Below are 26,842 nucleotides of genomic sequence, written 5' to 3'. Positions count from 1 at the left end.
ACCACCCTCATCGGACTCATCTCTGATGACGAGTCCGCCTACAGGTGGGAGGTTGACCATCTGGTGACCTGGTGCAACCATAACAACCTAGAGCTCAACACTCTAAAGACAGTGGAGATGGATGTGGACAACAGGCCTGCCCCCATCACCCTCTGTGATTCCACTATTGACACTGTGGACTCTTTCCGCTTCCTGGGAACTATCATCTCCCAGGACCTCAAGTGGGAGCCAAACATCAGCTCCCTCATCAAGAAAGCACAGCAGAGGATGTACTTCCTACGGCAGTAGGAAATTCATTCACCGCCAAGGACAAGGGCAGAGTGCAGCGTGTCATTAGGTCTGCAGAGAAGGTGATTGGCTGCAATCTCCCATCTCTTCAGGACCTGTACGCCTCCAAGACCCTGAGGTGTGCAAGAAATATTGTGGCTGATCCCTCTCACCCCAGACACAAACTCTTTGAGACACTCCCCTCTGGCAGGAGGCTGCGGTCCATCAGGACCAAAACCTCACTCCACAAGAACAGTTTTTTTCCTGTGTGCTGTCAGCCTTATCAACAAGGCCCGGAACCCCCCCGACACTCTTCACACTCTGCCTCATCTTGTCACATTGACATAGACACAATTCTATGCGTTACATTAACGCTCAGCTTGGACTTCTTTCTGAAAAAACAGACTGTGTTTCCAGAAAAAAAAAAAAAAAAAAACAGACTTGTGTATATACATATTGTTATATTTTGAACTTCTTTAATAGCTTATTTTTAGTAGATGTGTCATACACCAACTTCACCAAAACAAATTCCTTGTATGTTTAAAATCATACTTGGCAATAAAGCTTTTTCTGATTCTGATTCTGATGTCCTTCCTGTGTCAGGTCAATCTGCCTCAATAGCAGCTGATCCAGTTCTACACAGGAATAATAATTAGAATCTGTTAATACACAGTTTTTAATATGTACCACCATTCACTGTCACCGTCAACACGTATTGTAAATTTCATTGTACATATTGTTTATTGCCTCGCCATTATTTGTATATATTGTTCATTGTATATTTTATATTTTTGCACGCTTTAACTTATTGTTCAGTCTTTTGTATGTCTTTTTCCTATGCAAGTACATTGAGTGCTGTGTTTAAAACTAAACACAAATTCCTTGCATGCATATATGAAGAATATTTCATTTACAAACTAGTATAAATGACAAAACATCTTGAAAAATGTAATGGAAACATCTTTGAGTCCACCTGGTAAAAGGCAGACTTTTTTTCCTGAACCCCTTCAATGTTATTATTTTTACCAATAAAAAAAAGTGCTGCATTCATACCACAGCATGATTTTGATTCTGATTCTGAAATAGAAAGGAGGATATAATGTAATGTATATAATGGTAATATGGGTAGATGTGGTCATTGTGGTCTACAGGAGATGGTGGAGCATGTATTTTTATGCTGTCCTAATTATCAACAAGCGAGGCAGACATTTAAAATTGCGCTCCAAATAAAAGGAAGCGCATGGCATTAAGCGTTTCAGATGATGTGGGCAACAGGGCTATTTTACATTTACACTCCAATCCAGAAGGTGTCGGTAAAACACCTAAAAGCTGTTTGCAACCCGCCATTAGAGGACGAAGAAGAGGAGCAGCAAGAAGAAGAAGAAGAAGAAGAAGAAGAAGAAGAAGAAGAAGAAGAAGAAGAAGAAACAACAACAACCTCTCGCGCTGCCTGCTCAGCCACGTTATAAAACCAAAGCTGAGCTCCAAATACAGGACCTGAACATCCATTATGTCGTGGCCAATGGGGTTTGACAAGTTCTGCAGTCAGGATAGTTCTGATCCATTTTGGGTGAGTGTATTTTCACGGTTTTCATGTCTTTTCCTTTATCTATAAAGTGTGTCCAGGTGTTATTAGCTACCGGCGTGTCGAATAAATGTGTATTTCTGCCGGTTCATGTGTGCGTCAGGCAGACGTTTCGTCGGCGTAGCTGTTGAGGACCCATTTTTGGCTAAGCAAGAAATAAACGTTCTGATTACTTCCGCTGACACATTCATTTGTCTGTGAGTTTTAAACACTACAATAGAAACATTTTGCTGGAACATTACTTTTGTTCTCGACAACAATACACGCAAGTATTAGCCATCTTAATTTCGAAAATGTCATTCGTTTTGTGCCTGAGTCGAACCACAGAAGGTGCCCCGATCATCATCACCAGCGATGCCTTTCAAAATCTGCAACTGAGACATCCAGTAAAGAGAAGAAGCAGGAGACCACGCACCCAGTACAAATAATCTGACATTCACATTCGTAAACGCTTAGCAATAAAGCCCGATAGCATCTGAAACGTGAGCCAACTTTGGTATTACATATTGGAAGTTGGCCATACAATATAGTGCTTTACAATATAATACATAGCTTCATCTGTGTTCTGGCAGCACTGCGCCCCTGACCCAACAAAACCTAATGCAGAATAGGCAACATGGTGTGTTGAATTTAAAAAACGGGTAAGAATCTCATATGTTTATATTAACACTGATCAAATTCAAGTTTTAAAATGTATTGCAAACTTGCTCATTACTGTGTAAGAAAGGAAGACAACAGTAATGATAAATAATGATTTTCACAATTTTTATCATACATTTATTGCAAGAATAGGCTCACAGGATGTGTGGTACCACAGACTGCATGTGGCGCACTCAATCTGAAAGGGAAACAGAAAGAGCTGACCTTTGACTCAAACATTTTCACATCCTCATGTCACTCATCCAGAGTAGGGTGAACAAGTTAAAACTTATTTCGACAGTAACAATTTATATATTAAAATTGAATAGCAATGTGTATCAAATCCTGGGTGTGACCTGTGGAAGTTAGTGTGTTTGTATGTTCCTTCAGCTACTACAGTGTCCTACAAAAGTGAACGAATGTGTGTGTAAGTGGGTGAATGCTGACTAGTGTTGTAAAAGTGCTATGAGTGGTTGTTAAGACTAAAAAGCGCTATATGAATACAGTCCACCAGTTACTGTTCACACATTGATGCTGAGGTAACCTATCCAAGGTGCATCCCAGTGTTCCAGTCCAACGTTGGTATGTTTAATTAGTATTATTACCCACAGCCCCTGACCTGTCCTCTCCCAACACAGCTTGGATAGGTCATCTGTAAAAATAACATAGACATTAATGTAGTTCTGTGCCAGTACAGATCAGTATACCTGATAGTATTGCATACCTCAGCCAGGAGTTTGCAATATCCAGCCTCAACCAAGCCACACCATCCCAGTCCACAGGGTACCGGGTCTGTTGTTGGGGCAAGATTTGCTTTGCAAGTTAATGGTCTCTGATGAGTATAATATTGGTGACTTATTATGAATGATGGATGGCCACAGAGATAATTAAATTGTTACTTTGCACACAAACACACCACAAGATTTTGTGTCCTGCTATTTGGAATGGGCAGTCATGGAGAATGTTCCACTGTTGAGGAACATTAGATGCATGTATTTCCTGGATTTGTTAATATTGTGTGGGCTGGATGGGAATGTGGTGGGCTGGATGTGACCCATAGGCTGCCAGTTGACAGTTTGGGCTTGGTCGGGATTGACTTGGCATTCGGTCTGGATGTGGGCCGAGGTCCAGACTTTGAGAAGTCCTGCTCTAAGGCCATCATGGAACAGGTGTTTTTATATTGAGAACTGAAGGCAACTGGTTGTAGTAAGGGCTTTCACAGCAACAGCAACAATGAAAGCAATCGTTTTCAGACTTTTATTTATAGATAATTTTGAAAACCATGTAATAATTACCCCTGCTTCAAAGCAGTCCACTTATTTGTATTTGTTCATTACATACAATCCAAATAGAATCCATTTTAATTTGTATCGTTACAAAATGTGGGAAAGTCAAAGGGGGATTAATACTTATGTAAGGCACTGTCACATGATAGCTAGTTAATTCTTGTCTCAATTGTGGTATGACAATGAATACAAAATTCATTGAATTCAATGCCCCCATATCACTCTTTTTCAAGTTACTGTAGCTGTAATATTTCACAGGACAGAACAGTAGTCTGGCTACACTCATGAACTGGCTTAACCACTGCCGGTGGAACTTTACTGCATGTTGTCTTAATACTCAGCATGCACTGCACTGTGGTGCCTTTGGGTGTGTATCAACAATCATCGTACAATTAGTAAGACATTGCCAAGATGTCACACATTAAAAAGGTTCCCTCATGCAGCTCTTGTCACGTCCTTGTGGGAGAATGGGAAAAGGGCATTGAGGCTGGTACATGTCTCAGTGACCTCAGTGTATCATCCCTGTCCACCACCATTCGCTTGTACTTCACTTGTTAGTATGTTCCCGCTCTCCCAAGATGTTATATAGTCCGGGTTGGCTAACCTTGTTGAGACACTGAATTTGCATTTCTGCCCCTGTACTTGAGTACCATTAATGTTAGGGAGAGTGTCATAACTAGCAAGAGCTATACCTAGTACAGTACACAATTGGCTGTTGAGGATCAGATATTTTGAAAAAAACTTGCAAAATAAGAAGAAGCCTTTTTTTTGGGCGGGTATATGTTGATGAGTCTTAATGCCAGTTTTCAGTAGGTCAGTTGTTTTTTTTTTTGGCAGTCAATGATGTCAATAGAGTGCTGCTACAGTTGAGTACCGCTGCTTAGTTACAGTCCCACCAGCCATTCCAGTTGCTATCCAAAGATGGAACAAGACCTCAGAGAAACTGTGATGTTTTCAGTTACTTGGACTTTGAATTTCTCACCCAGTATAACACTTCATGTCAAGCCAACACATTTTATGCACTGTGTTTTTGGGGGTATTTTGCCATAATTTCATAAGCACCTACATTACACCTGCCGTACACCTGCATCCATCAATATTTTTGATAAGAACATTGAATTAGTTCACTCAACTCTGCTGCCTTACAGACTTTTTTCAACCTCTTTTGCTCATTGTTTTTGATTTACCACCTGAACATTTCATGTAGGGTACCGTGCCACCAGCCCTATTAATTGGGTAAGATGATTGCTGTGTATGCCAGTTGTTAAAAAGGTTTGTTAAAATCACTGGACCATTAAAAAGAACTGTCAACAAGATGTTCATCCAAACACCATCATCAGTTATAAAAAGTGACAGGAAGTAACTTGGGTGTAAAATACACACAAAGAAGTCACATGATCAGCACATGACCTGAGATGTAAAAGTCACATGACTGCTGAAATGTCACTTAAGAGAGGAGATGGTATTCCTAGCGGTTTATGGTAGTGCTCCTCCTCACGCTTGTGAGGTGAGCAAGCTGGTTATCCACAGAGAGCTAAGATACAGTCTTTGTCACAGCTGGGGAAGCTGTGGCTTCGGAGGTAGGTCATCCACCAGTCAGAAAGTTGGTGCTTCAATCCCTGGCTCCTCCAGTCAACATGTCGAAGTGTCCTTGGGCAAGATACTGAACCCCAAATTGCTCCTGATGCCTTGTCATCTGTGTGTGTGTGAATGGGTGAATGTGGCTGGTGTTGTTGAGTGCTTTGAGTGATCAAAACTGACTAGAAAAGTGCCATATGAATTCAGTCCATTTACCATTGTAAGCTGGGGACAGGTCAGGTCACAGGGCCTCTCAAGGCTGCTCCATTTTGTCAAAGTCATAGGTCTCACAAACGTGACATTTCAGAAGTCATGTGACTTATATGTCTCAGGTCGTATGCTGATCATGTGTCTTTTTTTGTGAGCATTTCTTGCCAGTTTCCGCTTTGAACACTGATGATGGTGTTTTGATGAACACAAATACGTCTTGTTGATTGTGCCTTTTAATGATGCAGTGATTTTAATAAACCATTTGAACAGTTCACAACTGGATGCCTTGAAATGATCAGTGTACATATGTGAATGTCTGTTTTCGGTGTTCCTTCCCCCCTAGTTGCCAAAATAGAACCTTGCCGTTTCAAATAGTAACTTGGCATCAAACTGAAAAGCATTGTTTCACTGTTCACCTATTTGAGTTAAAAGGTTAATATGAGGTACGAAGGAGGCTTTTTGCCTTTATCCTCTTCTTTCTTCTTTCCACTACAGGATTGGAACCATACATGGTACACTGCTAACCCAGACCTCACCCAGTGCTTCCAGAACACTGTCCTGGTGTGGCTGCCATGCCTATACCTGTGGATGTGTGCCCCCATTTACTTCATCTACCTCCGCAGCCATGACCATGGTTACATTTGTATGAATCACCTCAACAAAGCCAAAACTGTGAGTGACCCTTGATTTCTCCAGTCATTTTTCTAATTGTGCAAGTGTCACATATTCTTTGTTTTATTATTTCTGCTTAGTGTTGCACTCTGCAATTCAGTGAGTCCTGTTGACTGATGAAGTTAAAATATAAGTTTTTGGCCACAATGAGCGAAGTTATGCCACTAAAAACATGCAAGTAGATCATCACCTGACCAATGGTGACAAAAGAAACTGGGTCCCCGGGCGCCAGTCGGCTGGCATCCCACCACTCCTGGTCTGCAGCGGAGGAAGGACTGACCAAGGATGGGTCAAATGCGGAGAAGAATTTCACGAGAAGCATGGCGTGTGTAGTTTCCCTCCCTGACTCTGCATGTTGTGTGTGTGACTAATAAAGAAAACGGGGTGAAAGATTTCATGAAAAGAACACCTCTCCAACTGTCAAGTATGGAGGTGGATAGATCATGCTTGTGTTTCAGTGGCGCAGGGAATATTTCACTAGTAGAGGGAAGAATGAACTCAAATAAATACCAGCAAATTCTGCAATCGAGCATCACGTAAAAAAGTTGAAGATGAAAATAGGACTACTTCTTCAACAGGGAAATGATTGTAAACACACCTCTAAATCCACAAGGGACTACCTCAGGAGGCGCAAGCTGAAGATTTTGCCAGACTTTAACATCATTGAAAATATTTTGATAGACCTCAAAAGAGCAGTGCATGCAAGACAGAATCTCACAGAGCTTTTGTAAGGACAAGCTATGATACCTGCCAGAGAGGGTGTTGCTAAGTACTGAGCATGCAGAGTGCCCAATCTTTTGCTTCTGGCCCTTTTCCATTTTTACTCTCTTAAAACAGTTAAAGATTGAAATAAAAATGTAATCTCATTTGAAATATTAAAGAAATGTGTCATCTTAAACTTCATGTTTGGAAATCAGGCCATGTTTTACTCGCTGAGCTTTTCACAGTAAAGGAAAGTTTGACCATGGGTGCCCAACCTTTTGCATGCCATTGTTTCCTCTCTTACTTGTCCAAGTGTAAGCATTTTGCCTCTCTCTTTTCAGGGATTTTGTAAATGATTTTTCAGATATCACTAGATTTAGTAATGTCCTAATATCTGTCTGTGAGAAGCTGTAATGTTATACCTCAGAGTTTAACCAGTGAGGTTTGTGGATGGCAACGCTGCTGAGGAACTCATTCATATTAGTGCTGGTCAGCATCAGACCTGCTTCAGACATTACTCATGCATGAAGGTTACCTGAAGCGCTTAGACCTGTTTTGTCTGTATTGATACTGAGTGGATTATCCTGGTGAAATGAAATATAATATAGAAGTACTAAGGTCAGCTGAAGCACGTAGACGAATTCAGATAGACCACTGATGGGGGTTGGACCTGAGTTAGTTAAAAAGAGGTGTTGGTAGTCAAGGGACTCCACACTGACAACATAATGTGTGGCGGAGTGGATGATTATAATAATTAAATCCAAATTCAGTGAAAGAGGTTTCATGGAGACCCTAACACAGTGTCAGCTGTCAAACACTCCACTGGCCTCTCTCAAAACTAACTGTGATCAGTCATTAATTTCATCTGTAAACATTTTCTGAATATTATCCAGAGTAGCAGTGTGCATGTAAGTCACATATTTCATTTTATAATTGAATTTTGGTGTATTGTGTTAATAACATATTTTCCTTAAAATAACATGCAACCAGAGGATTACATAATTATTATTATTTTTTATTGTACTTCCTGTCATTTCAATAATGTTCTGTAACATTTCTGTCTATTGAAACAAGGCTGAATACATGTAAAATAATTATATATCACATTATCACATATCCTGTGCAGTTTTAACACCATAAGAAGATGTAAGTGAGCTGTTCTTCTTCCCACAGGCTGTTGGCCTTTTACTGTGGATTGTCTGCTGGTCAGACGTTTTCTATACTTTCTGGGAAAGAAGTCATGGCAACAGTGTCCCCGCACCCGTCCACCTAGTCAGTCCAACCCTGCTTGGCCTCACCATGGTGAGAGTTTATCTTTGTCATTTATGTAGATGGGGTGTTACAATGAGAAACGTGTCGCTGAGCAAATTTTTGTTTGGATTTATTTTAATTTATTTTATTTATTTTTTTTTATTAATTTTAGTGTTTTATATTTTCTTGATGTAGTTTTAGTCATTTAAGTAAGTTTGTTTTATCTGACTTTCAGTTTTTATTTTCTGTATATTGGAGTTGAATTTATTTTGTTTTAATTTTATTTGCATTGCCATCAAGATTAAAGAATTGAAATCTGTTTACTTCCTTTAAGTGTAGTTTATTTACGCACAGTAAAGATCATGAATTGGCAAGAACTGTCCATGGTTCTTGTGTGCAGCTCAAAGCAAATACACATAACTGTCAAACAGAATTTCGGGATTCTGTGATCTTTGTTTGCACCTTGACAACAGTGCAAAAAAGGTTTGGACCTAAGCTGTGACCATCCGCAGAAATTAAATTGAATGCAGGCCACCAACAGTGGGGCTGTTAAAAGGTTTATAGTCCATGCTATTCATTTTCTGACACTCATCCCAGTCCAGGTCCATAGCAGCAGGTTAAACCAAGTACTTTGACATTCTCCTTTCCAGCTATTTCCCTCATTTCCTCCAATGGAATCTCAATGCATTGCTGGGCCTGCTGGGATATGTTATGTATCCAGCGCATTGAAGATGAGGTGCAGTCTTTTAACACAATATTGTGAACCGCTATAAACATTTTGAGCTTGTGAAGAAGGTTTTTGGGCCTCTACCAAACCTCAAACAAACTCGGGCTGCCAAGAAATCGTTTTCAAACTCTATCTGAGACAAGAATTAGATGTCAGCTGGACCATAGTCAACGCAGTGTACCCACTTTCTCTTTGTAGCACTACATGAAGTAACAGAGGTGTGTTTGTTTCAAGCAATATTTCTGTGTTATGCCAAGTAAACGTGTGTTTATGTGTGTGCGCTGCAGTTGCTGGCCACCCTGTTAATCCAGTATGAACGGATGAAAGGGGTTCAGTCATCCGGAGTAATGCTGATCTACTGGCTGGTGGCACTACTGTGTGCCACAGTTGTCTTCAGGTCCAAGATCCTCCAGGCCCTGGACCAGGTTAGTCTTCAACAAGCAGAGCTGAACTGAATTTGGATTAATAAAATTGTGATAAACATCTGGATATCTCAATACCTTAAAATCACTTAACTGCAGAAGAGACAGTTTCATAGCAAATGTACCACTAACAGTGTTTTTTATTTTTTATTTTAAGCAATTGACGGTGTGTGTGTGGAGGTATACCACCTTCTATATCTACTATGCTCTGCTGCTAGTTGCTCTGTTCCTATCCTGCCTGACAGACCAGCCGCCTCTCTTCTCCCAGGCTGTAAAAGACTCGGTGAGACAACCTTACTCTATAAATCCTTCTCCTTCTTTCTCTGCTTCTCTCGTTTAAGTTTCTCACCTATACATCCTATACATCATGCGCAGAAGTCGAGCGTGAACTTTGCAAGCGTGCTGCTCCCTCTTCAACCTTTAGATGAAAACTTAGTTGAATATGCAATGATTATGTGTTTCAGTCTATGAGTATATGATTTAGTGTAAGGTGAATGTAATGCCACCAAAGAAATCAAAGAAAGGTGCTGGGAAGCCATTAAATCAGCGCAACAGTCCATCGGAAGGTGAAGAGACACAAAGAAGACAAGCAGAAGAGGAGAGCAATATGGAAAACGGGTCATCACAGGTGTGCCACGCGGAGTTGTCGGCTCTAATACGCTCCATAATGAGGGAAGAAATCGGGGCTGCTTTCGACAGACTTCAGCCGCAGCTTGATGCTTTAAAGGTGGAACTCAACACCTGCGGTCAGAAGCTCGGGGAAATGGAAGAAGGGCTGGTCGGAATGGATGATCGTGTTGCTGCACTTGAAGTTGCACATAGAAATCTAATAAAGGAAAACAAAGACAAAATAGAGAGAATAGAACTACACAGCAGAAAGTTAAATCTGTGTGTGCTTGGTCTGAAAAGTGATATTTAGAAGAGTGCTGCTTTCATGACAAACTTTTTTAAGGAGGTGTTCCGAGGGGAGCTCACATGTGAACCAGCTGTTGAGATTGCGCACAGAGTAGGTCCGGTGCACAGCTCGAAACCCAGACCAATGATTGTAAGAATGCAGCGATATCAGACAAAAGAGACAATCTTGAAACTGGCAAGAAGCAAGAGAGAGGTGATGTTTCAAGACATGCGAGTGAAGATATTTCCTGATGGGACACCTGAAATATCCAAGAGGAGGGCCCAGTTCAATGATATCAGGATGAAGTTGCGCAAGGCTGAGGTGAGACACGGACTACTGTTCCCAGCCACGTTTATGGTTACCTGCAATGGACAGACGAGACGGTTTAGGGACTGCAGTGAGGCTAAGACTTTTTGCCAAAAAGTAATCGGTTCTGCAGTACAAGCTGAAACAGAGGTGAAAGACTGAATGAATGGACATATTAATGAGGTCTAATAGTGATCTGATGGTGGGATAATGCTATTAAGGAGGAAGAAATGGACTATACAGTAATGAATTGCAGTTTAGTTAATGAAGTATTCTTTGAGAAAGTATTTAGGTATCTACGGTTACTTGTTCATTAACTTTTTATTTTATTTCTTGGCCAATTAACATCGGCTTTTGAGTTATTTATTTGTTTGTTTGTTTGTTTACTGTTTATATTTTTGTTTAATGTTATTCATTACTCATGTAAGTACAAAATTTGATTAATTAAAGATATGGCCTCAGTGAAATGTAACCTAGATCTAGTTCTAATAGTGATTATTATTTGATTATGTGATGGAGCTATAAGTATGCTCTCTTCATTAAGTGTAGTGAGTAGGAAGCATGTATGGTAATTTGTGGGTGTTTAGGTGTGGGGCTGTGTATGTGATAGTGTGTTTGTTGAATGGGGTGAATGTATGTTTATCTTTGGCTCTCAAATTAAAAAGAAGGGATAACGAGATAGAATTTAAAACACTGTTTTGATCTTAAAACACACACACTAAAAACTGGTGGGTTAAAAATAACCCAGTTTGGGCTGTTTTATAACCCAACTGCTGGGTCATTATAGCACCAGCCCAGCAGTAGTTAATTTGACCCAGCAAGATGGGTTAGTCCATTTTAACCCAACAGATGAGTTAAATATTCTACCCAAATACTGGGTCAAATTAACTGCAAATCTAGGTTGTTTCAACCACACATATTTGTTATTTACGCTACCCAAATGCTGGGTAAAATTAATAAATATTCTGGGTTGTTTCAACCACACATATTTGTTATTTATGCTACCCAAATGCTGGGTCATTACAGTACAATTTATAAGAAAATAAACTGCAATAGACTACCCATACCTATACAACTGTTCATCTACAAACCTATAAGAAAAGACATGCTAGATTTGGTCATGCAAAGCGTATATAATGCAATAACCACTTCAACAATACTGGAATTTTTACAAGGCGCCGCCTTGAAATTTATTATTACAGAATATAAATAAGGTGAAGAACTGGAAAAGTTCAAATCAGTGGCACTAAATCATTCAGTGCAAAAAAAACAAAACAAAACTGAAAACAGTTAACAGGCCTAGTATCCATTTTTTCCTGTGTTTCCTCTACTTGCAAGCAAGTATAATACTTTGAAGAAACTTCACCAGTTTGGACACCCCTCCTGGCATTCCATATATTGCACGGTATTTCAACCGGGTTATTGCTGATATTCCGGTTATGAAAGGGTTTTTGACTGCATGTAAACGTAGTGACTGTGTTAGATGTTTCCTGCTCCACCACAGCTGATTCAAATGATCGGCTCATCATCAAGCTCTGCAGTGGCTTGATAACCAGCCACTCATTTGAATCTGTGTTGGGGCAGGTAAAGATACTACTTTAATTATTCATTTAGGTAATGCAACACAGACAATGTGAATTAGATATGTAGTGTGCACAAACCTTTTATTATACATTTGCCTTGCCACGAGGATGATCAGTCAGGTTCTACCGGTGCTCATACGCGTGAGCTCTTGATGCATGGAGCCTGGCGCGGTGTTTGGATTCGTGGTGGAGCACGTCTGTCGACTTGATGACGTGTGACGTTCGAAGCACAAGCAACCCAGTTGCTGAGTCAGCCGATGTATCTTGGGTTGATGGATTTTGACTCAGCGCATGAGTTGCACAAAAATAACCCAAATCACATACAAATAACCCATAATGGGTAAAACATTTCATAACCAGCGGCTGAGTAGATGAAATAACCCAGCTGTTTTTAGTGTGCAGTTGCCAAGGAAAGGGTTAAAATTGGCTCATATAAATATTTGTAGTTTAAGAAATAAAATGACTGAGATAAAAGAAATTTTAGCATGTGGTATTCACTTGTTAGCAATATCTGAAACTCACTTAGATGACACATTTAATGACTCTGCTTTTGATACTCAGGGATATAGTATATATAGGAGAGACAGGAATGCTTATGTTGGTGGTGTAGCAGTATTCATTCAAAATCAAATACCAGCAAAAGTAAGATTTGATTTAATGCCTGCGGATATTGAAGTTATTTGGTTGCAAATTAATTTGCCACATTTGAAACCTGTGCTGGCAGGATGTTGCTACAGACCTCCAAATGCAAAGCTAATTTATTTGGATAAATTGTGTGAAATGTTAGATACAGTGTGTGATCATGATAATGAGATGTATTTTTTGGGAGATTTAAATATTGCCTGGAATATGTCGCACTGCACTTAGAGGGAAGCTGCTAGTAATAACTAGTGCATTTAACTTGGTGCAAATGGTGGATAAACCAACAAGGGTGTGCATGATGAAAGATGGGTCCAAAGGTGCAACATGCATTGATCATATATTTACAAATGCTAGTCTTTTTTGCTCAAATGCAATATCTGTCCCAGTGGGATGTAGTGATCACAATTTAGTAGTGCTTGTAAGTAAGACAAAGGTTCCAATGGCGAGACCTAGAGAAGTATTCAGAAGATCAATGAAAACATTTTGTGAAGAGTCATTTATATAGGATGGTAACAATATATGTTAGGATTATGTATTAGAGAAGGATAACCCAGATGATGCCCTTGAGGTCTTTAATGTATTATTTATGCAAGTGATTGAGAAACACGCACCACTTAGAAAGCAGACAGTCAGGAATTTCAGATCACCATGGATAGACAAGGAACTGAGGGAACAAATGAAACAAACAGATGATGCAAAAAATATAGCCATTACATCAAATTATGAGTCAGATTAGCTAATTTATAAGAGGTTACGGAATTATGTAATGACATCAAACAAGAAGAAGAAGCAATTGTATTATGGAAATAAAATTAAGGATGTAAAAAAAGATAAGAAAAAGTTGTGGAGTTTAGTAAATGGCATGATGGGACGTCGGCCCAAATCCTTCCCTACAAATCTTGTTGGGGAAACTTCTTGACAAAACCAACACTAATTGCTAATTATGTCAGTGATTATTTTCATGATAAGGTAAACAATTTGAGGAGAAATATGCAACAAATAAGTATTCATACCTCCACAACACTAATTAGTGATTTAATAATGAAGAATAAGAAGTGCAAATTTAAAATGGAAAAAGTTAGCATTTCTGATGTTGAGTGTCTGCTAAATAAATGCAAGGACAGGCCACCAGGTATAGATAATTTAGATGTAATATTTCTTAAATTGTTGCCAATTTAATTGCTGCTCCTGTCTGTCATATTATTAATTTGAGTATTGAAAAATGTATTTGCCCACGGGCATGGAAGATAGCAAAAATCATTCCACTTTCAAAGAATCCAGCAGCACCATTTTCTGGTACAAATAGCCATCCTATTAGTTTGTTAACAGCTTTAGGAAAGATTGTGGAGAGAATTATTTCTGAACAAATACAAACTTACTTTGAGGCCTGGTCATTCTACTTCCACAGCTCTGACACGAATGGTAGATGATTGACAAAGTGAGCAAGATAAAAGAAATTAGTGGGTGTAGTGTTACTTGATTTCAGTTTGGCTTTTGATGTGATAGATTGAAGTTGTGATACAAGTTAAAACATTATGGCTTTGCTTTTGCTGCATTAAGATGGATGGAGAGCTACCTGACAAGTAGGAAGCAGACAGTATTCCTTAATGGTAGCTTGTCAAAGGTCAGACAGGTTGACTGTAGAGTACCTCAAGGTAGCTGCTGAGGGCCGTTATTGTTTTGTGTAAATGATCTGCCATTAGCTCTTGAAAAGGCTCAAATTGCGATGTACGCAGATGACTCAACAATATATGCAGTTGCGCCATCATTTGAAGAGCTGAATACAATTTTAGATAAGGAGTTGAAGTCAGTGGTAGAATGGGTAATGAGCAACAAATTGGTGCTTAATGTTGGTGAAACAAAGTCTATAGTAATAGGATCTAGGTATCAGTCAAAAGCCAAACCATTATTGAAATTAAATATAAACAATATACAGGTTGACCAAGCAAAAGAGACAAAACTTCTGGGTATAATCTTGGATCATAAACTATCATGGTCTAAACAAATTGATCACATTGTGAGCAAGATGGGTAGGGGTGTGTCAGTTGTAAGGAGAGTATTGAAAGTTATGCCACCAGATGTCATCAAACATGTTCTGAATGCTTTAGTTCTGTCACAGCTTGATTACTGTTTTATGATTTGGTCTAGTGCAACAATGAAAGAGTTAAAAAAAGTTACAAATAGCTCAGAATAAAGCAGCACAGTGTGCTTTACAGTGTTCTTACAGAACTAATGTATTAGACATGCATGACAGTCTGGTTTGGCTAACTGTCAGTCAGAGATCCACCTATGTTTTGTTAAATTTTGTCAGAAATGTACTGTTGACACAATCACCAAAGATATTATATGAAAGGTTATTCACTCAGTTTGCTCAACACAGTTATCAAACACGATATGTAACAGAACGAAGGTTCATTCTACCTAAGGCAAAGACAAGTATGATGCAGAAAACAGTCATGTACAGAGCCATGGTTAGGTGGAATTCATTGCCACTGCATATTGTTCAAGAGGAGACTAAAGACTGGTTCAAAATTTTGTTAAAACAATATCTGCAGCTATTTAAGGAAGCATAGACGAGGAAAATGGTGTAAGTAACAGAATGGAAACTTCGTGAAAGCAGAGAATGTGAAATTAGTGCCCTTTTTCTTTTAATTTAATGTGTGAAGGCACAAGATGATAAATTCATACATTAAGAAGGTCCTTCTGAATCAGAATCAGAAAAAGCTTTATTGCCAAGTACGATTTTACACATACAGGGAATTTGTTTTGGTGAAGTTGGTGTATGACACATCTACTAAAAATAAGCTATTAAAGAGTACAAAATATAACAATTTAAATATATATACACAAGTCTGTTTTTTTTGTTTTGTTTTTTTGTCCAGAAACACAGTCTGTTTTTACAGAAGTCCAAGCTGAGCGTTAATGTAACGCATAGAGTTCTGTTTATGTCAATGTGACAAGATGAGCCAGAGGTGGAGTGTGAAGAGTGTCGGGGTGTTCCGGGCCTTGTTGATAAGGCTGACAGCACACGGGAAAAAACTGTTCTTGTGGAGTGAGGTTTTGGTCCTGATGGACCACAGCCTCCTGTCAGAGGGGAGTGTCTCAAGGAGTTTGTGTCCTGGGTGAGAGGGATCAGCCACAATATTTCTTGCATGCCTCAGGGTCCTGGAGGCGTACAGGTCCTGAAGAGATGGGAGATTGGGGCCAATCACCTTCTCTGCATACCTAATGACACGCTGCACTCTGCCCTTGTCCTTGGCAGTGGCAGCAGCGTACCAGATGGTGATGGAGGAGGTGAGGATGGACTCAATGATGGCTGTGTAGAAGTGCACCATCATTGTCTTTGGCAGACTGAATTTCTTCAGCTGCCGTAGGAAGTACATCCTCTGCTGTGCTTTCTTGATTAGGGAGCTGATGTTCAGCTACCACTTGAGGTCCTTGGAGATGATAGTTCCCAGGAAGTAGAAAGACTCCACAGTGTCAATAGTGGAGTCACAGAGGGTGATGGGGGCAGGTGAGGCTGAGTTCCTCCTGTTGTCCACAACCATTTCCACTGTCTTTAGAGCATTGAGCTCTAGGTTGTTCTCGTTGCACCAGGTCACCAGATGGTCAGCCTCCCACCTGTAGGCGGACTCGTCGCCACCAGAGATGATTCTGATGAGGGTGGTGTCGTCCGCAAACTTCAGGAGCTTGACAGACTGGTGACTGGAGGTGCAGCTGTTTGTCTACAGGGAGATGAGCAGAGAGAAAGAACGCAGCCCTGGGGGGATCCGGTGCTGATGATCTTTGCATCGTAGACGTGTTTCCCCAGCATCACGCACTGTTTCCTGTCAGACAGGAAGTCTGTAATCCACCTGCAGGTGGAGTCAGGCACGCTCAGCTGGGAGAGCTTCTCCTGAAGCAGAGTTGGGATGATGTTGTTAAAGGCAGAGCTGAAATCCACAAACAGGATCCTAGCGTAGGTTCCTGCGGAGTTCAGGTGCTGGAGGATGAAGTGGAGGGGCAAGTTGACTGCATCGTCTACAGACCTGTTGGCTCTGTAGGCAAACTGCAGGGGGTCCAGGAGAGAGTCAGTGATGTCTTTGAGGTGTCAGAGCACAAGGCGCTCAAAGGACTTCATGACCACAGAGGTCAGGGCGACGGGTCTGAAGTTGTTAAGTCCTGTGGTCCTGGGCTTCTTGGGAACAGGGATGATGGTTGAAGACTTGAAGCAGGCTGGCATGTGACATGTCTCCAGTGAAGTGTTAAAGGGGGGGCCTTTAAGGTGGGCATTGGTGGAGGTGACTGGAGCTGGAGATGTTGGGAGGTGTCGTGGGGGATGGTTGCTGGACTGTCCCTTTGTCTTTCAAAGCGGCAGTAGAACTCGTTCAGCTTCTGATTATGATTTATGTTTATTATGAAGGATTATGCATGTATGGACATATGATGAAATGATAAAGGTACTATGATTTCTGGAGCAATTGTGATTGATTTTATAACTCTGTGTGTGATTTAATGTATGTTGTAATGGATGAGCATTTGTTTCTCTACCTTATTACTTAATTGTAAATTTATGAGAGGAGCTGTTGTGTTTGTTATGTTTATATGGTTGCAGCGTGTATAATAATAATAATAATAATAATAATAATAATACATGTAATTTATAATGCACTTTACATCAAACAGATGATCTGAAAGTGCTACATTGAAAAAAAAAGGGTAAAAAAACAATGTCACAATAAAAACAACTGTCTCCTCCTTTTGATTGTATGTGTGTGGACCCCAGGAAGAATAGCCAATGCTTATGCTGGTGCTAATGGGGATCCAAATAAAAGATATAAAGACATAAAGACACTTCTGTCCCTCATTTATATGGAGGGGGGAGACTTTTACACTTTTCTTTACATGTTCACTTGTTGATTAATGTTGTAAATCTGAACAAGACAGCCACAAAATGACAGCCCTCAAATTAGAATTGCCTGTTGGATGTTGCATTGAGCCAAGCTTGACAATTATGTTAAATTCTATGAACACATGTGCAACCCTGAAGTGGGTTTGACCTCCCATCCTGGAACAGTTTTCCAAGTTCCAAGACACCTTTCACCCCGACAAAATCAAGACAACTATACCACCCAAAAATTAAGAACATCTTGGATCTCAGGCTAGTTCTAGATTCATAAAGTGTGTTTAGAAGCGAGTTGTGGCAATTAGGTGTCAATCTTGTAAAGTAACTGAATCGACTCCATGAGCTGTGTGTCGCAGCTGCTGCGGCTCCAACTGCTGACCACGTTGGTGAGCAGTCAGACCAGCAGCAGGCACCTCTCCCTTTCACCTCACACAATATCTTTTCCTCACATCCCCAGAATGCAGTGTGTGGTTACAGTGATTCTTTATCTTAGAATTGCTGTTATTCTATGTTTATATACTTAGTTATATATTTTTAAGAACATTCTTTTCTCTTAGTTTTATTCTCATCTTTATTCTTCTTTATTGTATATATTTTATGTTTATGTGTACTATGTTTAACCTGCTGCTGCAACAAAAGAATTTCCCAAATTGGGATTAATAAAGTCTAAGTCTCTAAGTCTTCTAGACAATAATCAGCAATTTTAAATGATGGACAAATGATAAATATACTCTGTGTGCATCTTGTAAATGCTGATTTAAAACCTCATCCTCAGGTCAGTACCTCAGTAGCAGGAAGATCTTTTTGGTCTAACTAAAATGTTTTTGTCTTCAGAACCCCTGCCCTGAGCCTGGAGCTTCTTTCCTCTCCAGAATAACCTTCTGGTGGATCACCAGGTAAGCAGATGATTAAACACAAAGAAGGCACTCTGAACTGAACAGACTATCAATTTGGGGGATCTCCACTGGATTTGTCTAACTCAGACTGTTGAAGCATCCTGCTAACTTCAGATAAACTGAATATATTTTTACACAGAACTAGGACTGTGCATTTTGTCCCATGATAGAAAGGGATATTTTAATGGCAAGTATGAACATGTGGAATGATTACAGCAACCAAGACCTGTTTCAATGACGTGTGATATTTTTTTTTTTTAGACAGACGTGAAAAATTCTGAAAAGCAAATTGCCACAGAATGTAATAAGGACTCTGCTATTTAAATAGACAGTACCAGATACTTGAGAGACAGATATATGATCTCTACTTTTTTTGTCTAACTAGTCGTTCATTTGAAAATGAGTGGCAACCTGCCTGGAAATGTTTGGATTGTGTTGTGTACCTACATTATGTGACAAAGTATTACATATCGGCATTTGTGACCTTTGGCCTTTGGAATTTCTTTTCCTGTGGCGAGTCATGGCAGTCCTGTGAGTCTCTCAGATGGCACTTTTAAATCCTTTGTGTTATTACTAGACTTAAATGTTTCTCTGCTTCCCTTGACCAGGATGATGGTGACAGGCTACAAGCGCCCACTGGAGGAAAGGGACCTGTGGTCTCTTAACCCTGAGGACTGCTCCCAGAGAGTGGTTCCACAGCTGGTGCATCGCTGGATCACAGAGTGCCAAAAGGTCAAAAGGTCAGGAGCTCAGTACAGCAGAGAGGTGTTCAATATTGTTAACTTGCTAAAACTGCACCTGCTAGATACCCACCAGATTTGATGTATATGGGAACATCAGTACTTTGCTGTCCTTTGGACACTACTGTGAGCAAATGACTATTAAATACAAAGAATAGAAAGAAAATACAAATACAAAGAAGAAAATAGGTGTTGATTAGGTGTTTGCAAGTAGTTGCTGTCTGACGTCTCAACCAAACTGTAATAACTACACAAAAAATTTCAGTCACACTGAGATTTTGTGTGGAAAAACAAATCATTTCTGATTCTCCTCTCAGTAAACTATTGTACTTTATTTCTAACATTTCATTTAAGCAGTCTGCCTTTCCTTCCATTCTCTCTTCCCAGGACAGAGCAGAAAACTTTGTATTCCCCCAAGCGGGTCTTGCATAGTGAGAACAAACAGGGCCAAGCTGTGGAAGAGTCTGAAATCTTGATTGTAAAACCCCCCCAGAAGACAAAGGAGGCATCCCTGTTCTGGGCCCTGTGCCTGACCTTTGGGCCCTACTTCCTCATCTCCTGCCTGTACAAGATCATCCAGGACATTCTCATGTTCGTTGGCCCTGAGATCCTCCGGTAAGAAAACGTCAGTTTTTCTCTAAGACATGCAGTAGACCGTTCAGTAGGATACGATTGCTGTGTAACATTATTTGAATTGTATGAAATGAAAATGTATCATGATGCATTTGGGGTTCACATATGTACCTTTCAGAGTGTAAAACTTAGGTGAAGTGAGCCAAATACAAATGGCGCATGCAAAAGCTGGGTCCAAATTCAGGGTCCACCTTTTGAAACTGAATCTATCATTATGGACCAAGAAGACCATCACACGTAAAAGGCTCCATCTAATGCGGCAGAGAAATACCAAAATTTGGAGGACACAGGTGCTCATTTGTTTGCAGCCCTCAGTATCCCACAACCCACCAGTCAATTGTTAAAGATGTGTTCACGTGCTCTTCGTTACATTGTCATGTTGGGTCATGGTACATGACTATGTTTATTCAGGCATTTGTGTTTCGAGTTTTGTGTTCAGTGGACGACACTACATGGACTGGACTGGTGTCCTACAGTAATGCTAGCAGTTTGTGTCATGTTAATCATTTGCAGCTTCCATACAAAGAAAAATGCATGGATAGAGTCCAACTGAAATCTTAAGTTCTTCTTACAGTTGTCTCAACTTTGTAGTGCTTATTATGAAGATGAAGCATCACGAAGGTCTTCAGCATTTCTACCAGATAGCATGAGCCTCCTCACACAAAGTATGCCAAGGGTGAAGGACCATGACAATGCATGCTCATACATTTCTTCATATCCAAAGCATTTTTTTTATCACAGTTTCCCCACATTTTGATCATGCTCCAACAAAGTGAAATCATCTATCTGAATATGACCTATAAGCTCTGTCCTTCGCAGCCTGACAGAGGCCACACCAGGAAGAGCATTTCCAAGTGGTTATGACCTCTGACAGAGCTCATAGATGGCATTTACACTGAGCCAAACGTACTGCTTCGAGATGACTAGAAATGGATAAAAGACCTAAAACAACAAACAACACTCACTAGACAGTGCATAAATGGAAAAACCCAGAATGCACTCAATGATTATATCAGTCATTGATCCATAAATTAATTCATTTCAATTCAATTTACAGGGGTAAATAAACTGTTTAGGCTTGCTGACAACAAATAGCAAACATGCTTGAAAAAACAAGAAAAATGAAACACAATCTCATCAAGAACATCTTATTACCATAAGATATCAGTAAGATACTTTACAGATGCTTACAGATGCTTTTCGTTACAGTGATTATTACACTTTCGACCACTACTTTCGAAATGTGTAACTCAGAACACAGTAAGGATTCATATGATGTCACTTTAGAGTCCTTAAATATCCATTTTTGTAGACTGTTATAATGGAACACTGTTAAGAATTTTCACAAATAGCAATGCATTCAAACAGATCAAATGTTAAAAAAATCAGCTTTGGAGATTATTACATACATTAGATTATAGTGACATTCATTCAAATCAATTAAAGTAGGAAATGAATCAATGCATATTGTGATCACTGATTAAATTACTCCTGATAATCTTGCAGGCTTTTTCTTTTCAAATTTACTGTATACCAAGGGGTTGTTAACTCTCTTTAAGTTGAATTTATATATAACATAATAGCAAATACCTCAACTGAATGAAAGGCTTTGCTCGTGGACTCAGAATCTTCATCCAAGTAATAGATAGATAATATAGTTAACTTCCACTTTAACTTCCATTTATATAAAATCTGATAAGTGACTGACACTGACATGCCACTAATTATAAATCAGAGGCCCAACAAGCCTTCCTCCCTCAAAACTACCAGTCATAAAGTTCTGACTCATATTTAGTGCCAGCCTATTTTAGCACCTCTCTCTCCTCGTTAGGCCATCAACTTTAGCCTTCTTTGTGTTGCCACAAGCTTTTGAAAGGCCTATCTTGCACATTATGGCTGCTCTGAAGTTCCACTCAAAAAGTCTCTCTTTGTTTTTGCCGCTGACAGGCTCAAAATGTTGTAAGTGTCTGACAGTATTATGGAAATGATCCCCACAGAGATGCCTTTTTGTTAAAGAGTAAGATTCATTTTGTTTGACGAGAAACAACCGCTATATTGCTCTGCCTAAAGATGACACAAAGACCTTGTTTGGAATTTCACTATTAAAGTAACTAAATCCATGGACCTTAAGCACAGAGTGGACTGTCTCATAATCAGCAGCAATATTTTCCTTCACCTACTATGAGGTCTAAAAATGTCTGAAATGGTTCTGAAAAGCAGATGAACAAGTTTGTTGATGATTTCATAATGGCTTAAGGTAAACATGTCCACAATGTTCACTGTCTTCTTGTGTCTCATCCAGGCTGCTGATCCACTTTGTCAACAACTCCAGTGCCCCCACCTGGCAGGGCTACTTCTATACCGCTCTGCTCTTCGTATGTACCTGCGTGCAGTCACTCATCCTCCAGAAGTACTTTCACGTCTGCTTTGTCTCGGGCATGCGTCTGCGCACTGCCATCATCGGAGCTGTCTACAGGAAGGTACAGGCAAATTTAAATGCTATTTAAAACTGATTATAGAAATTCTTTTTCTGTTAACTATGAAGACCATAAAAATACGGTAAAGAATAACAGAGAAAACATAAAAGCTCAGACTCAATAACAAAGGATAAATCTTAATAACACCAAGTTGTGCTCACTCCTTTCTCCATTTTAACCTCAATTTCAGCCAGGAAATCTTTAGTCAAAATATATTTATTGATATTGCAGAAATTACATTTGTCGATATGGCTCTGTTCTTCAACCTCGCTGTCCTTTCACGCACATTCGTGAAAGCCTGAAGCAGCAAGAGCTCCTCTCTGCTCTTCCTTGTGACTGCATTGAACAGCCATAAGCAGGGAGAGCAGCAGCAAAGGCCCCCCGATAGGAACAGAACAGAGCTGGCATCAATGACAAGATAAATGACATTGATTAAGTCAGACATATCATAAAGGGTGTAGCTGGGGTGGAGGAGGGTTTTAAATGGCTTGCAGAGGAAGCAGCGAGTGTAAGCAGGCTATCACAGCTTAAAGCTGCAGTAGGTAACTTGTATAAAAGTGAAACTGTCCCTATGCCCAGACAGCAGTACATGAAATATGTAATCTGTAGAAATAAAAACAGCTCCATTGGTCCCACCTACTGCTCTTACTGCGATTTGCAAGAATCCACCGCGCCCGACACAAAACAACCAATCAGAGCCAGAGGAGTGTCTGCGGGAGTGTCTGACATCTGTCAATCACTACTCACACACGCTGCGAACCGCCCCCTCCCTCTGCTCATGCTGCCGGCTGCCGCTCAGTCAAATAGAGCGGCGTCAAGAGGCTAGTGAAAGTTATGATGGAGCAACAGCCACCCCCAAAGGAGAAACTGCCCATACTGTCACTGCCAACAACAGCATATACATAAAGACAACAAATAACCATAAAACTAATATGGTGATTGTTACAGTAACACTCCGCAGCACGTACGGTATGTTAGCAACTGTGATGTAGCGGCTGGGAAGAGTTAGCTTGTTTCCATTGTTAAGGCTAACGTTACTGGTTGTCACGGCAGCCGTGCAGACGCCGCAGGGAGGAGGGGCTTGTAGGCAGAGCATGAGTGCAGCGGAGAGGGAGGGGGAGTGACATGGGACTTGTGTTAGTTCAAATTTTCAGGCTAAGTCCTACTGCAGCTTTAAATAGAGCCATCAGCAGGTGAAGCTAGAATACGAACTGAGCTTGACCTCTCTGGCCTGCTTGAACTTGCGCTGTGCTTCATGACTTTGTTACTTGATTGATTCAGCCATCACTATATTGTGTTATGTTGAAACAGTAATTGAAAGTGTATTAAAACATGGAGTAATATTCTTTCATTTATAGTTTAATTGTACTAGTGGTCAGTTGTGTGCATGCTTTTGGTGTGAATCTACAGTTGGACTCAAACATTTGTAGGGCTTTTCCCTCACTGGATCATATCTTTCAGGCACTGGTTATAAGCAGCGCAGCACGACGCACATCCACAGTGGGAGAGATTGTCAACCTGATGTCAGTGGACGCTCAGCGCTTCATGGACCTCATCACTTACATCAATATGATATGGTCTGCTCCTCTACAGGTGGTACTGGCTCTCTACTTTCTCTGGCAGGTATGATTAACAACTATAGACTGTCATACAGATCCAAACTGACCATCATAACCAACGACATCTCCATGCCGACGTAGTCTCACATGAGCAGATTTGAGACTGTTGACATGAGCACTTGTAACTGCAGTGATGGGACAATGGCAATACTAAAACAATAATGTTTAATGATACTTTAGTTTGAGGAATACACCCTAAGCATGTGTTTTCTTCCCTTTTTAAGTATTTGACGTTTTGCCTTTGCCCTGTCTTGTTTATTTGACACAACAAGCCAAAATTCTAAGATACACTATATTGCCAAAAGTATTGATTCACCCATCCAAATAATTGAAATCAGGTGTTCCAATCACTTCCATGGCCACAGTTGTATAAAAACAAGCACCAAGGCATGCAGAGTATTTCTACAAACATTTGTGAAAGAATGGGTTGCTCTCAGGAGCTCAGTGAATTTCAGCGTGGTACTGTGATAGGGTGCCACCTGTGCAACAAGTCCAGTTGTGAAATTTCCTCGCTCCTAAATATTCCACAGTTAACTGTCAGTGGTATTATAACGAAGTGGAAGCGATTGGGAACGACAGCAACTCAGCCATGAAGTGGTAGGCCACGTAAAATGACAGAGCAGGATCAGCGGATGCTGAGGCACATAGTGCGCAGAGGTCGCCAACTTTCTGCTGATCGCTACAGACCTCCAAACCTCATGTGGCTCTCAGATTAGCTCAAGAACAGTGTGAAGAGAGCTTCATGGAATGGTTTCCATGGCCGAACAGCTGGATCCAAGCCATACATCACCAAGTGCAATGCAAAGCGTTGGATGCAGTGGTGTAAAGCATGCTGCCACTGGACTCTAGAGCAGTGGAGACACGTTCTCTGGAGTGATGAATCGCGCTTCACCATCTGGCGATCTGATGGACGAGTCTGGGTTTGGTAGTTGCCAGGAGAACGGTACTTGTCTGACTGCATTGTGCCAACTGTAAAGTTTGGTGGGGGGGGATTATGGTGTGGGGTTTTTCAGGAGCTAGGCTTGGCACCTTAGTTCCAGTGAAAGGAACTCTGAATGCTTCAGGATACCAAGAGATTTTGGACAAGTCCATGCTCCCAACTTTGTGAGAACAGTTTGGGGATGGTGCCTTCCTGTTCCAACATGACTATGCACCAGTGCACAAAGCAAGGTCCATAAAGACGTGGATTAACTTTACTGGCCTGCACAGAGTCCTGACCTCAACCCGATAGAACACCTTTTGGATGAATTAGAGTGGAGACTGAGAGCCAGACCTTCTCATCCAACATCAGTGTGTGACCTCACAAATGTGCTTCTGGAAGAATGGTAAAAAATTCCCATAAACATACTCCTAAACCTCGTTGAAAGCCTTCCCAGAAGAGTTGAAGCTGTTATTGCTGCAAAGGGTAGACCGACGTCTTATTAAACCCTATGGATTAAGAATGGGATGTCACTTAAGTTCATATGCGAGTCAAGGTAGGTGAGCCAATACTTTTGGCAATATAGTGTACAGCAGACAGCACAAGAACTGCATGTAGGACCTTTGCTTGACTAAAATCCTTTGAAATGAACGAAGTTAGGACAAAATATCTGATCAAAGAGGAATTCACATCTAATTTTCAGTACTTTACACTTGGTTGATTTTAAAACAATGTCCATTACATTTTGTGTGTGACTTTGTGGGCAGCTAATTAGAGTCGAACACTTTGAAGCTGAAAACTTTGAAAAGCTTAACAGCTGTTGAAACATCACGGTCTGTCTCTGTTGCTGTATGTGTGTATGTAAGTATGACGTATAGCATGTATAAGGAAGTAACAGAGCAAAGTATCTGTTACTGCTTCAATCATGAATGCGCAGTCTGCTGAAAACACAACAACTGGAAACCATATTGGAAGTATGTGTGTTGAAGAACAGTCTGCTAGACGACACACTTCTGAAACGCTGCCAGTCAACATGTGTGGTGATACCCTGTAATCGTGGCAATGTTAGTGGCTATGCTTACTTAACATGTTTCATTCAAAAAATATTCATTTATTTTTGTCTGTTGCTTTGCAGAACCTGGGTCCGTCTGTATTGGCTGGAGTGGCTGTGATGGTTCTGTTGGTTCCTGTTAATGCTGTCATCGCCATGAAAACCAAAACCTACCAGGTAGGCCTTCTACACACAGACAACACTGTAAAGCCATAACTAACTTCATGACTAGGTCCACTTCCTGGCCTTTCGCAGCCTTTTCAGTGTTCAGATGGCTCAAAGACCTGTGCATCATGTGCACAGTGACACTGAGGGCATATCCAACAAAGCACTTTTTCTTCTCACTCATACACAGATGGAACACTGAGGGTCTGCATTTAGATTGTGTCAGTTTGTTGCATTGTGTGGCTTGTATTTGTTTCTGTAAATGTTTTGTGTGTGTGTTGAGCAGGTGGCTCAGATGAAGAGTAAGGACAATCGCATTAAGCTTATGAATGAAATGCTGAATGGCATCAAAGTGTTGAAGCTGTATGCCTGGGAGCTGGCCTTTAAGGATAAGGTGTCAGAAATCCGTGAGAGTGAGCTGCAGGTCTTGAAGAAGGCCGCCTACCTGGCTTCAGTGTCCACCTTCACCTGGGTCTGTGCACCTTTCTTGGTAAGTCAGGCACAGAAGGACAGATATGTACCACTATGTACAAATTAAGTGCATAGTTTCTTTCAAAATTACACAGGACCACATCACCTAGACTCGGCACGATGCTGTTCAGCTAGCACAGACACCCAAGATAGCACCAGCATCTATACAAACTGGACAAGATGGCAGAATGACAAGTGTCTAAAATGCAAAACAAGCTGCA

General features: G+C 40.5%; 1 protein-coding gene across 2 annotated transcripts in view; it reads left to right on the top strand.

The window, feature by feature from the left end:
* Positions 1–1,616: 1,616 nt before the first annotated feature.
* The window catches only part of abcc1 (ATP binding cassette subfamily C member 1 (ABCC1 blood group)), a 50,737-nt gene continuing 25,511 nt past the window's right edge, over positions 1,617–26,842 (top strand). For both annotated transcript variants that reach the window (XR_013078308.1, XM_076751983.1), the window contains exons 1-12: positions 1,617–1,837; positions 6,061–6,237; positions 8,113–8,241; positions 9,205–9,342; positions 9,497–9,622; positions 18,485–18,546; positions 19,155–19,286; positions 19,674–19,901; positions 22,222–22,399; positions 23,858–24,019; positions 26,070–26,162; positions 26,437–26,640. Coding sequence is in view for 1 of the 2 variants with exons in the window: in XM_076751983.1 (XP_076608098.1) it covers positions 1,778–1,837; positions 6,061–6,237; positions 8,113–8,241; positions 9,205–9,342; positions 9,497–9,622; positions 18,485–18,546; positions 19,155–19,286; positions 19,674–19,901; positions 22,222–22,399; positions 23,858–24,019; positions 26,070–26,162; positions 26,437–26,640 (1,689 nt within the window). In the remaining variant the exon portion in view is untranslated. The remainder of the gene's footprint in view (positions 1,838–6,060; positions 6,238–8,112; positions 8,242–9,204; positions 9,343–9,496; positions 9,623–18,484; positions 18,547–19,154; positions 19,287–19,673; positions 19,902–22,221; positions 22,400–23,857; positions 24,020–26,069; positions 26,163–26,436; positions 26,641–26,842) is intronic.

Source organism: Chaetodon auriga, chromosome 16, assembly GCF_051107435.1.
Source record: "Chaetodon auriga isolate fChaAug3 chromosome 16, fChaAug3.hap1, whole genome shotgun sequence".
Taxonomy (NCBI): domain Eukaryota; kingdom Metazoa; phylum Chordata; class Actinopteri; order Chaetodontiformes; family Chaetodontidae; genus Chaetodon; species Chaetodon auriga.
This window is presented reverse-complemented; position numbering and strand designations above follow the sequence as displayed.